We start from the raw sequence: 13223 nt of genomic DNA, 5'->3' as shown, positions 1-13223 counted from the left end.
GGCAGCAACATTAAATCATCTAATGACCCGATTTTTCTGGCCGGGCATATTCTGTGCAGGTGGTGTGCCGCTTGTCATGAATGTCAATTGGTAAACCCACCGGCCACTCCAAAAGCACCTTTGCACCCACTCCCTCTCATGCAGGTCCCCTTCGAGAGAATTGGTATGGACCTCATCGGGCCATTAGAACGATCCGCACAAGGGCATCGTTTTGCATTAGTCCTGGTGGATTATGCAACACGATACCCTGAAGCAGTAGCACTCCGCAGCATTTACACAAAAAGCGTGGCGGACGCTCTGTTCCGTTTAATCTCCTGAGTGGGAATCCTGAAGGATATTCTCACTGATCAAGGCACGGCGTTTATGTCACATACGATTCGCGAACTGTACGAATTATTGGGCATTAAATCTGTTCGAACCAGCGTCTATCACCCACAAACAGACGGCTTGGTCGAGCGATTTAATCGCACTTTAAAAACCATGATTCGGAAGTTCGTTCACGAAGACGGCAAAAATTGGGATAAAAGGCTGGAACCCCTGTTATTCGCTGTGAGAGAGGTCCCGCAAGCCTCCACGGGGTTTTCCCCTTTGAACTTCTGTATGGGCGTCAACCACGCGGGGTGCTTGACGTCATGCGAGAGGCTTGGGAGGACAGACCATCTGAGAGTAAAAACGAAATTCAGTATGTTATGGACCTGAGAGCAAAACTTCACACTTTGGGAAATTGGAGAATATGCTACAGGCCCAGAACACACAGAGCCGGTTGTATGACAGGGGGACCAGACTACGAGAATTTGCACCGGGAGATAAAGTACTTGTATTATTACCCACGTCTACCTCAAAGTTACTCGCTAAGTGGCAAGGAGCATTCGAGGTCACACAACGGGTTGGAGATCTCAATTATGTGGTGATTCGGTCGGATAGGAACGGGGCACGTCAAATATGTCACCTCAACCTCCTAAAAAAGTGGACTGAGGCGGAATCAGTGATGTTAGCAACAACAGTGACGGGAGAGGAGGATCTCGGACCAGAAGTGAGTACCAAAACCTAATCTGTCGCTCTGGACCCGGGAGGAGATCACCTCTCGCCGTTTGCATCTCACTGACATAGTCAGGTTGCAAGCAAATTTTGCAGACGTGTTTTCGTCCTGCTGGTCGAACGAATCTCATTCAGCACCACATTGAGACAGAGCCGGGTGTCGTGGTGCGTAGCCGGCCATATCGGTTACCTGAACACAAAAAAAAAGGTAGTTCAGATGGAATTAGAGGCAATGCTAGACATTGGGGTAGTAGAAGAAGCCCACAGTGATTGGGCAAGCCTGCAGGCCGAATGGCTCCCCGGCCTGAGTCGGGCAGTTGGGGGTATGTGGCAAGATGGGCGTGGTTCAGCGAGGTCTGCACTGAGAGAGAGAGCTGGGAGATGTGGTGAGTAAGTAGGTCAAGTGCATAATGACAGACACCTGTGTCTTGTTGCAGTAATTGGCACGGAGAGATCGCATAAAGCCACTGAGGATCGTTGGCTGTGAGAGAGAGAGATAACTCAGGACTCGTGGGTGTTGAGATCGCTGGAGAAAGCCTGGAAAGCTGGAAAGAATATTCTATTGTGTTAATTAAGAAGAGTTTACCTGCAGCGCAGTGTGCGCGCGCTTTATATTGATTTTTATCAGAGAGAAATAATAAAACCCTGATCCTCAGTACGCCGACCCTGTCTTCTTCCTTCCGTCCCACAAACATTGTTACATGGATATTTGGATATGAATGGATATTTCTATATGTTGCTGTTTCATGACTTGTTCTTTGTTTATTTTGTTCATTTTATTATAGTACAATAGGCTATAATAGACTATAGGATGGCAGATTCTCATTGCGACAGCTACTTCAATTTAAATATACAATTAAAAAGTATATATATTTTTTTGGTGCGGGTTTGGGTGGGGGTCTTTTTAAAAATATATATTTTTCCTTTGTTTGTTTATTTTATGTATAGCATACTTTTTGTATACCTTTTTGTGAGATTTTGATCTGTTTTATGTTTGTAAAAACTGTTATAAATAACATTTTTAAATAAAACAAATAAAATTTTTTTTTTTTTTTTAAAGAATCCTAAAAAGAATGATCAGTTTATCCACAATTATTAAGCAGCACAACTGTTTTCAACATTGATAATGATAATAAATGTGTTCTTTTGAGCAGCACAAAAGTATTATTTTTATATAATTAATATAGTATTTGTTTATTAATAATGTTTGATAATAATAGCTAATTGTTTAAAAATGAATCAAATTGTTTAATTATTATTTCATTACCATTCATAGTGATTCAATAAAATTGTATTAGGCTATTGAGTGTACAAAAATAAAACCGAGGAAAGCCATCATCATCACGGTGGGTGATTGTGCTCATCTTCATCATAATCCTCCTCTAATGTTCGTACTGTTGACTTTGCTGAAGGTTATTTTAGATAACTGTCATAGACCAATCGCACTGATCCTGAGTCAGTGCGCCGCAGCGGCGCGTCTCCTACACATCCGGGTGTCGCGTCGACAGCGCAGACTCGTCGCGGGGATTGCAGCGCTCTGCGTTTCCGCGTTAGCAGTGGGGGGAACCAGCCGAGGGGAGGGAACGGAACACAGCGAGATTGACCAAATCTAACTGGATTACGCTGTCTGCGTCGCGATTAAAATGAAAAAGAAGTGACATTTCGACCCGGCGGCCTTGTTTAGGAAATGAGCGTGGGATTATGACATTCGCTCGGGCACGAGACGGGATGACAACACTGCCTGACATGTGAGACATCAACAACAGTGCGCTTGTGTGGCTGTCTCCGCCACCTTCGGTTTATGCTCGCTCTGTTCATGCACATTCTGCCTTCGTTTTGCATTTGCTGGAGGTAATATGAAGAAGTTTAATATCAGGAAGGTGTTGGACGGCTTGACTGCGTCCTCCTCTTCCTCCTCCGCTGCCGCGTCCCCTCCATCGGGAAGCAGGGAGAATGACTTGATTCAGGAGACCCTGCAGTCAGAGCATTTCCAGCTCTGCAAGGTGGGATTAGTTACTGTGATCTCATACAGGGGGCTGAGTGTGTGTGTGTTGTGTGTGGATGTGAGTGGCGCCAACTCGCCTCAATTTTCTAATGATATTCTAGTGCATTTAAAAGCAGCTCGCCTAGGGTCGATGGTTTTCAACTCGCATCACAGTCGGTTAAATCACACACACTCGTTTTTTTAACCGTCACCGACTGGAATAATCACCCAGAGGTCGGTCCATCGAGATAAATCACTCGTGTGACGTCCGAGTTGACTCTTGACTAATCGGTGTTCTGTGTTTAAGACGAATTCATTTACTCTATAATTACTTTTTCAACGAGAGGTACTGATTCAAGTTAGTATGAGTCATTTTAAATGACAGACTAATTTCTGTCATGCCGAAAGGCGTGTCAGTCTCGTCTGTCAAGAAATACCTGTGCTTAATGTCTTGTCTAGCATTCAATTCGGATTTTAGAACAGAACAGTGTGAATGCATGGTTTATGTTCTAATTCGCTGGCTGTTGAAAAGCGTAGGAGCCAAACTAATGATTATTTAATATATTTTTAAATATTTTAAATTATTAAAAAAGATTACATATTGATGTTAATAATGATAAGAATTAATAAAATACTATTTTTAAATAATAAATACTATTATTTTATTATTATTTGATTTATTTATCAATTTATTTATTTATATTGATTCAATGTAATTGTAATATTATTGATATTTTGCCTTTATTTTATATAAATATTTTTTTTTTTCTGTTGAAAGTAAAGACATACATAAATTAAGAAGAAAGCCAAAATATAAAATGTCATGGATGTATATTTAGTGAGTAATCCACTAGGCTATTTTGTATAGAGGGGTCAAAATGACCTAAAAGTACAAAAATACCACAAGAAAAGTTTGTTGAGATTTAGAATTTAAAAGGATATTAAGAGATTGAGTTACAGGCATGCAAACTTCGGGCAAAAAACAAAAGAAGTGCCTTTTTCCCATTTTTTAACTGTCACCATTGGCACATAATGCCAAAAATATTGTTAAATTCAACAGATTTTACTAATAGACCAACCAATCTCTGTGTAAAAGAATAACGATGCTGCCATCTTTCTAAAGTCATTTTTACCCCCCTGTTCCAAATCTCAGTTGAAAATTGTCATAATTGACCCCCTCGACAAAACAATGCATAACTCCCTAAATATACATCCATGACTTTTAATATTTTGGCTTTCATCACTATTTATGTTCTTCTTTCTTCAGAAAAAAATATTAACAAAATCAAAAATTTGAGCTGGGGAAATTTCTGAAATGTTATCGATTTGACAGAATTACCCTATCGTAATTATGACCTTGCAGAAATACAAAATAACGAAATAAATATGAGAAAATATGATAACTAAAACTATTTAACAAAAATATAGATATTTAAAATGTTATAATTATATTTAGTAATTTCATTTTCATAAACTGAATATACTGTAATTGCAATTTGCAACTTTTTAACTTTTAAAATGTTAAATGATGTTTGTGCTTTTAAGAATTATGCGTTGTGGCGGCAGAACTTTCAGGAACATTTAAAATTGTGTTCAAAACAATCCCGCACCCTGTTCAGACCCTGTTATTATTTACATACGCACAGTAGGCCTATTACTTTAACTTTAGTAAGCATTTGACTACTTTGAAGTTCTTAACGCTGATAAAAAAGAAAGGCATTGCTAACTTTAAATTTTTATTTTTTTCTGAATTGTTATTCCTTGTTTGTATTCCTCCACATGGCTTATTGATATATTGTTCCTTTTTCTTTTTCTTTGTTTACCTCATGTATATTGACATACTCAAAGTATCATGAATATTATGCACTGACCTAAGGATGTTTCCGCATATGCAATGTTTAACTAACATTGTGTTTTCTTTGCTCAAGTCTTTCAGAGATTCTTTTGAATTATTGACATGGAATGATGTTTTCTGTCAGGCATACTGTTTTCCAAAGGAAAGTTTAAGTTTGCCTAAAAGATTAAAACTATTGTTATTTACTGACCTTCATGTATAGTATTTCCAATGGAACAGAAATGGAGAATTTTGTATATCTTTACGCAGATCTTTTACATACAATAACATGTCAAGCTCTAAAAAAGAATGGTAAAAGTGCTTCCTATTCTAGTCTTCTGAGGCTGTATGAGGTACAGATTGGATTATAGGTTATTTTCTGAAAATTAGCTTTAAATTTTATTATCTAATCCACATCTTTGCATTGGTGCATTGTATTTGGTCACAGGGAATGTTATCAGCAAATAACAACTTCAATTTCGTTCAGTTTCTCATCAAAGTAGCTTCTAAAGACTTAGAATATAGGGCACTTGATAGACGTGGTCAACACAGGTTTAGATCAAAATGTGAATAAGAACTTTAATTTTATGTGTGAACTATTCCTTTAAGAACTCCATTGTCATGTTTGTAGTTTAATGCAAATCATGTTCTGCTTCACAGACACTGCGACATGGCTTTCCCTATCAACCCTCCTCCATGGCTTTTGACCCTGTACAGAAAATTCTGGCTATTGGCACACAGAGTGGAGCCCTAAGACTGTATCCTTTTTTTATGAAGAGCTGGCAACATAGCTAGCCTAACTTACTTAGAAGAAGAAAAAAGTGTCAAATGTGGATGCGTTGTTTGTGTATATCTAAACAAAGGCAGTCCTCCCACCCTTCTGTGTTGGAAGTATTGTTGCACATAGTAATTTTGCGGCATCTCCTTTATTCCTAACTTCCAACATTTGATTACATAAGTTGCAAAATACAAGTAACAACATCCTTTGGCAAATAAGCTTCTAAGAGCCTTGCTGTTCACCCAGGAGATATGAATATTTACCCTAGAGGACCATCATAGGAGCTACCGGCTCAACGGAACTAAAGGAAAACTAAAGGAAAGACACCCAAGCCTGTGGGAATTAGCTTGAACATGATCAAAACATGCCTAGAAATCAACATGCCTAGTATTATTGATTGACTGATGTGTGTTACTCAGTGACCGATGTTGATGCCAATATCTAGAAGGCAGGGTGGCTGATATAAATATGACATTAAGGCAATAATGATGTTTTATTTTGGTAAAACACCACTGAAGTAAAACCATGTGACTCATTGCTTTTATATTATGCAGTATTTTGTTTGAATTAAAAATGCATTTATTCTCAGTACTGTTAGTATGTTTTTAAATGTTCACACCTTATTATTCAGACAAGTAGGCAGAGTTATTGGCCAATAGCGACATTCTCAGATATCCATTGGCCTGTGCATGCATGTCTAGAGTACCTCCATTGCTTGACTAAAAATCAAAATAAACATTGAGCATTTTAAAAGTTGTGCTTATCATGCTCAGTCATCAGTGAGAAGTTCAGTTGATTCCAGGCGGTAAAAATCAAAGAAGCCAGTTTCTCAGAGTCATGTATTTGAGCAGCCTCATTTCAGAGGCACATCTCCTAGAAGCAGGGTATTTATCCCGAGAGAAGCTGCACTCATTAATGATATCCACTGTGGCATGAGCAGCTCTGTTGCCATATGTTGCAGAGCTCGTCTCATCATTGGTGCTGCCAGAATGCCACCTCGCACGTGCTGGAAACATCGCCAGTCCTGCTGGGCACGTCTGTTAGAGACACACACACTCAGCCAAGTGTTTTCATGTTCAGAATCAGATATACACATTTCTGTCAAATGAAACATGGCTATAAAGTACAGCTGGGTGGTGCAATAGAAGAAATCTGTTAGCTTGTTAAGATTCTGCACGACTCTTGTGGGTTAATAGCTATTTTAGTGTACATCTTATGTTCAGTAACTGGTCACATAATTTTTTGACCTTCCCTTCACCTTCCTTTATTTTTAAATCACTCTGCAGTGTGATAAATGTAAACGTTTGTCCTTTAATATGTAGTCATTATAACTGAATGCACTATATTAATAATAATAAAAAACATTTAAAATAGCCTAGTTCTCGAGTATAGCATGTCTACTTTCCAAATGTATTTCATGTCATCATCTATTTTGTGAAATACACCATTAACGTGACGTATATATTAGGGGTTACATGACTGATTTCCTATTTCCTTTTCTAGTTGGAGACTTGTCAAAACAGTACCCGAGTTACTCGACTACTCGTGGTTTTTGTTACAGTTTTACAAGAGCTTTGATATGTGAAGTTATGGTTATTGCGTGCTCAAGTAATCTATGGCTTTTGACAGCGCCGACTAGTGGTTGACGTAGTCAATTACCCAACTAGTCTACGCAAGCCCTTGTTTAATCCTCATATAGCCCCGCCGCTTTTCAGCGCTGCGCTCAGTGTGTTCTGTCTTCTGGTTTGTATTTCCACAGCATGTAGGTAAGATCTTACGGATTTATGAATAAACTGTTCGCTTTAGGGTATGTTCACACTTAAAATTAACCCTAGTCCGATTGCTCTGTTAGTGCAGTTCATCTGAACCCTGGTGCGCACCAAACAAGCGGACCGAGACCACTGAAAAGATGTGTCTCGGTCCGCTTCCAAAAGAACTCTGGTGTGGTTCGGTTGAAATATGAATGCAACATGGACCAAAGACATGCAAACGAAACAAAAAACATGTCATGATGTCACAAGATGCGACCCTAAAAAGCCAGAATGCTCAAGCAAACCTGTTTTTTCTCATCATAGTTGCGACAGGCACACATTACTAACGCGCTCTTTAAATAACAAATAAAAAAATGTGCGGCAATTACTTTAGACCAGGTTTCAGTTGGTCAATGGCTCAGTCTATTTCTGTTGCCTCAAAATAGCAACGCGCCAACGATGCGCCTGAACACACCTCGTTTTCAGACCAGCGCGCACAAATGGGCGCAAGTGCATTTGCTATTTAAACAACGTGGCGCAGGATGTGAAAATGATAACTGCGTTGGGCTGAAACTAGCAAAAAACACTTGCATCGTGGGATCGCGCTTGGCGCTGCATTGCACCGGGTGTAAGATAGGGCCCTAAATGTATTATTTCTTTTTTGTTCCAGACCAAAAAAAAACCAAGGTGTGAAGACACCAGTCTACTGGCGTTTGTTATGACCTCTGCTTCAAGCATTATAATGCTTGTCGTGATAACTTTCGTTAACTCTACTGTAAGTAAATCCACTTCACCAGCTTAAATACTCTTCAACAGTGATGCCATATAAATATACAGAGCTACAGCAAAACCAGAAGTTCAAACACAAAATTCTAAAGATGAATGCGTGCTTGTTTCTGTGGTGCATAAGCTCTATATAATGTAAGTTATACCGCCCATCCCTATTAAGGTTGCATGGTTGCAAGGCCAGATTTTAATTTTGAGAGTAGGAGTGCACTGGTATTATGCTTTTGTAACGGTGTGCAGTGGATTTCACTTTATCAATGGCATTTTGTCCTTGTGGAAAGTCACTAGCCACCCGCCAGGTCAGTTTTCTCTGTCGTGTATAGTGGAGTTGATTGGCTCAGTCCTCATGCTCAGCTGTTGCCTGGATGTGTTAATGTGCAGCAAGAGGTGATGGGCTTACTGTCATTCAGTCGATTGGGCTATTTATCAAAAGACAGATGTATCGATTTGCCTCATTGCCCCCAGCATTGGGGAACACCGCCACATCTCAGCAGACACAAACTCAATAAGGTGTTTACTAACAGTAAATATCTAATTTTACATGATTGGTCCCTTGTGTCTCAATCTGTGTGTTCAGAAGCATTGCAGGACATGCAGGAGTTTTTTTTTTAATAAGACCTAGCAGTTTGTTTAAGATGTTTGGCAGCATAAAAACAGTGAAGCGCTCTTTAATATGCAGTCTCGCCTTTGCTTGGTAGTGTTTATACAAAGTGCAGTGCTAAGGAGCAAACGTTTTTGAGGTTTAATGCATGAATAATTCACAAATTGATTCTTGTTGAATGCTTTTTGTTCTGATTATGCTCTGTGATCTGATGAGGTTTTGTGCATGCTGAAACCAGAAGTTTAGTGTGTCTTAAACTTGCAGTGGTTTATTAAGCTTATTTGTTCTTTATGATACTTGTTTAGACCATAATGAAATCAGAATCTTCTGTGTTTAAGACACAAAAAGATTTGTGCAAAAAGTGTTGAGTCAAGCATCACATTTGAAGGAACCTCTCCTTGGAAACACCGCAAACCAATGTGGTTTACCAAATGAGGAAGTTGCCATCTTTTGCTTTAGAATGCAACTTTCTTTCATCTTTTCTTATTTTGCAACCATCTCACTAAAGATGTGTAGGCCTACTGCATAATGTGTAATGACTTCAACAAGTCAGGTGATTCTGTCATAGGGTTAAAAAGCTTGTGACTAGATTACGAAGCCAGAACATTCCTCATGGGACCTAAAGAGTACATTTGATATACTAGTTCTGTTTTTTATTTCAAGTGAACTGTATAATTTAGTATAGATTGTGCTGCAAAATTTGTTCATGATGATGAATTTTGTAATAAGCTGATGAATGTAGAATTAGTGTATGAATGGTGCAGTTTGTCTCTGCTGCTGTGGGTTATAAGTGTTTGTAAGGCCAAATGTTACTATTTATAGATATTCAATATAATGTAAAATATTAAACTTTGGAGTATTCTGCATGTTTGTGCTGCAGACATAAATGATATCTCAAATCAGGTGACTTCTTGTGAAAAGGAATCTTTACAAATGTGTGCAGGAGGTAAACATCCAATACTTATGTACGTTTATTCAATATTATTTGTTTGGTAATGCTTTCATCTCCCAACAAGAATGTAGCAATCTCAGCTCTGTTTAACATAATTAAGTCTATTTCACAGAATTTCACAGAACCTCCTACCAAGATCGGTGCAGGAAAACTTAGCAGGTTCCATCTGGTTCCATCAGGTTCCATCAATCTGGTTGTTCCAGGGCTCCAGACTGGTTGAGAGCAGTAGCACCGGTGCCACTAAGTTCTACAGATGGTGGCACTAGCACCTGATCTGGTAGCGCTGGAGAGTGGGGGGATTTTAATCATAAAGGTAAATTAATTATAAAATTACTATTGTTTTTGCATTAATAAGTACAGTAACTAATAAAATTAAGTTTATTTCTTAGAAATGCACATTTGACAGTAAAGCACTGAGCTTGAGTTGAGTTTTATTGGGAAAAATGTAGTAATAAATATTTTTGGTCATCACAATACATTTTTTATTTAAATTGGATAATATTTAGAGCTTTGAAGTGCTGGAAAAACTGTGAAGCACTTGAAAGTCCTTGAACATTCAAATCACATTCAAAAGTTTGCATGGACCCTGAAATTAATAATCTAAAAACATGTGACTATTTCTGCCACAATACCATGGTTACAGTTTGCATTACTACATTAAATCCATGGTGAATGTTGGTGATTTGTGGAGGGAAAAGCCTTCTATAACTTGTTTGTTCATTGCACAATGTTTCTCCTGGTTTCCATGTCGGCTCTGTTTGATCTGATATCTATGATTTATAACAGAGAATTCTGTGCTGAATTTGAATGCTTCTCACTAGATCTCGCAGCGATGTATTAAGACTAACTCAAACGTTTTTTCTCAGTGGATCTCCCAGCGCTGTCTGTGTAGTAACGGTTTCACGTGATCAAGATCGGCCCGCGAGTACACCTGTTCTGAGCTGGCGCTGCGCTGTAATATTGCTGCCACTGCGAGCTGATAAACGATCCTCGCTGTGCAGCTCAAACGAGAAGTACGGATTTGTTCCACTTTCATTTCATTACCGTTTAATATTTTTCATATGCGACAGAAATGGCAGCTCTTATCGGTTGAGCAACGTGGTGGTCGTACTCTAACAAAATTTAGTTGCACCGACAAGAAAAAATTTCGCAAAATGCAACACTTTGTTCACAGTCTGGAGCCCTGTTGTTAGTTTTCTTGTAAGTTATTGGGCCCTATCTTGCACCCAGCGCAATTGACTTTGTACACCGACGCATGTATCATTCCTATTTTGCACCCGACGCACAGCAGACTTTTCCCTCGGCTGACGCACGTCAGTAAATTAGGGAATAAACTTGCGCTCCCGGGGGTGGGGGCGGTTCGGCGAAAAGAGGAGGCGTGTTCTGGCGCAAACGTTCCCTGGTGCTATTTTGCAGTTCCAGAAAACAATTCCACCACTAAACAGGAAAAACCTAGTCTAAAGTCAGTGGCGCGTTTTCAGTGGCGCGCTCAGATGCTATTTTAAGGGTGCATGCTTGGCCATAATGTAGCGTGTGCACAACGCGCATACACTTTGCTTCTCTCATCTACACAGATGCAGCAGTTTCCATTTTTGCAAACCATATATAATTACAAGGAAAAATATTCCACACGAGGGAAATCATTGTGGTGTCCATGAAGATGTGAAAAAATAGGCATAAATCTAGCTTACACATTTACCCAAATTATTATACGCCTGTTTAACCGAAGCTAATTTGGGTGGGTTTCTCCCATCCCCATACAATGTCACTTCTCTGTGTTTTACGGCCCTGACGAGAACGTCGGTCTCCTCGGCTGTGAACCGCTCCTGGCGTGCGCCTGGCAAATCCGCTGTTAAAATAGCAATCCGCCGTTATAATAGCAATCCGCCATTGGAACAAGCGCGCCTGCTCTTAAAGGGAATGTGAGATGTCGCTCTGATTGGTTTATTTCACGTTATGCCCAAACCACACCTATGAATAATGAACCTACTTCAGACCAACCCATTTTAGATTTGCGTCGGGCGCAAGAGTCATTTATCCCGCCGGTATAATAGCGGTCCCGAGATCCGCCCACAAAGTTACTTGCGTTTGATACTTGCATTTCAGATCTTTAAATTAGGGCCCATTATGTTTTTACCTGGTGGTTGAAAAATGACATCCAAAAGGTTGGTACTCCTGAGCCATCTAGAAGAATATCTAGATTTGTTGTCACTTTGTTGTTATTGGTTACAAGGTAGTTTGTGACGTCAGAAACACCAGCGAATTCAAACTGTGTTTTTGAGACTGTCTTTGGTTCACTGCAGTTTTAAAGAGAAAATACTCAGCAATGGTGTTGACTTATGAATTTGCACATGGTTTGTCATATTAAAAACACCACAAAGACATCTAAACAACATTAAAAACTTGATTTTCACCAGGGGGACTTTAAGAAACGTTAAGAATCTGAATGAGGAAGTGCCACCCAACAACTGTGTGCTGAAAACCGATATCATCTTCAGCTCTCTACATGCTTATTTACACAGGCAACGACGCCTTACAATTCATGCTCGAATAATTTTTTATTAGGCTTCAGCACTGTATAAATTGAATTGATTAGTGCTATTTTTAGTATCATCAGCGCTGTTTCAGTGTTGATTGCCCTGTGATCTATGACCCTCTCCTCTCTGCTCTTCTTGTAGGCTGCTGTTGGCAGCATCCAACTCCAAGTGCTTTAAATAACGGCCATTTGAGACTCCTCCAGTTTGTTTAAGGCACCCAGGGCCTGTTTGATTACTGTTCTTAATCTTGTTTGGACAGATCCTATCTCTACTTTATCACTCTGAAACCTACTAATGGCTCGAGTTTGTCTTGGACAGGGAGGCAGAGTGCAAGCCGTGGAGTCAAATAGCTCTATAATTTTATGTTTTTTTTTTGTTTTTTTTTTATTGCGCAAAGAGCTTGTCATTAGTGTGCTATGTGTATATCTGTTTTCAGAAGCATGTTGGAGAAGGATGCAAGATTCTTCTGTAGATTGGAGGATATTAGATATTAATATTTTTAATATCTATCTAGCAGTGTCCTAGCAACCATTCAGAGCATATTAACAGCCACCTAAAAATGCCATGATCTGTCTGTCTCTGTCTATAATATTAGCAACTGCCTATCAACACCTTAGCAACAAGAACACCTACCTAGCAACACCCTAGCAACCACTGGGAAAAATTTAGCAACAACCTATCAGCGTCCTTGCACTCTGAGGCGTATATAATCTCGTAAATGTAGCTTTCAGGCAAGACTTTGTTAAACCAACAATCAAAGTTAGTCTTGATGAACTTGCTTTCGCTTTCTAGTTAATAGATTGTGTTTTTCATTAAATATATTTAAGTCTCCTTTAATGAACTACTCAAGCGTACTTGGCTAGAGAGACAGAATTTTAATTATGCTCTGATGACAGTTTTTTATAGATGTACAACCTTGCGCTGTGCAAAACCTACATGTTTGTGGACAATTCTCTGACTAG

General features: G+C 39.2%; 1 protein-coding gene across 4 annotated transcripts in view; it reads left to right on the top strand.

The window, feature by feature from the left end:
* Window positions 1-2549: 2549 nt before the first annotated feature.
* The window catches only part of stxbp5b (syntaxin binding protein 5b (tomosyn)), a 43073-nt gene continuing 32399 nt past the window's right edge, over window positions 2550-13223 (top strand). For all 4 annotated transcript variants that reach the window (XM_084392648.1, XM_084392647.1, XM_084392646.1 and 1 more), the window contains exons 1-2: window positions 2550-3041; window positions 5517-5614. In XM_084392648.1, coding sequence (XP_084248774.1) covers window positions 2895-3041; window positions 5517-5614 — 245 coding nt within the window. In that variant the 5' untranslated portion in view covers window positions 2550-2894. The remainder of the gene's footprint in view (window positions 3042-5516; window positions 5615-13223) is intronic.

Source organism: Rutilus rutilus (genome assembly GCF_951802725.1).
Source record: "Rutilus rutilus genome assembly, chromosome: 21".
Lineage (NCBI taxonomy): Eukaryota > Metazoa > Chordata > Actinopteri > Cypriniformes > Leuciscidae > Rutilus > Rutilus rutilus.
This window is presented reverse-complemented; position numbering and strand designations above follow the sequence as displayed.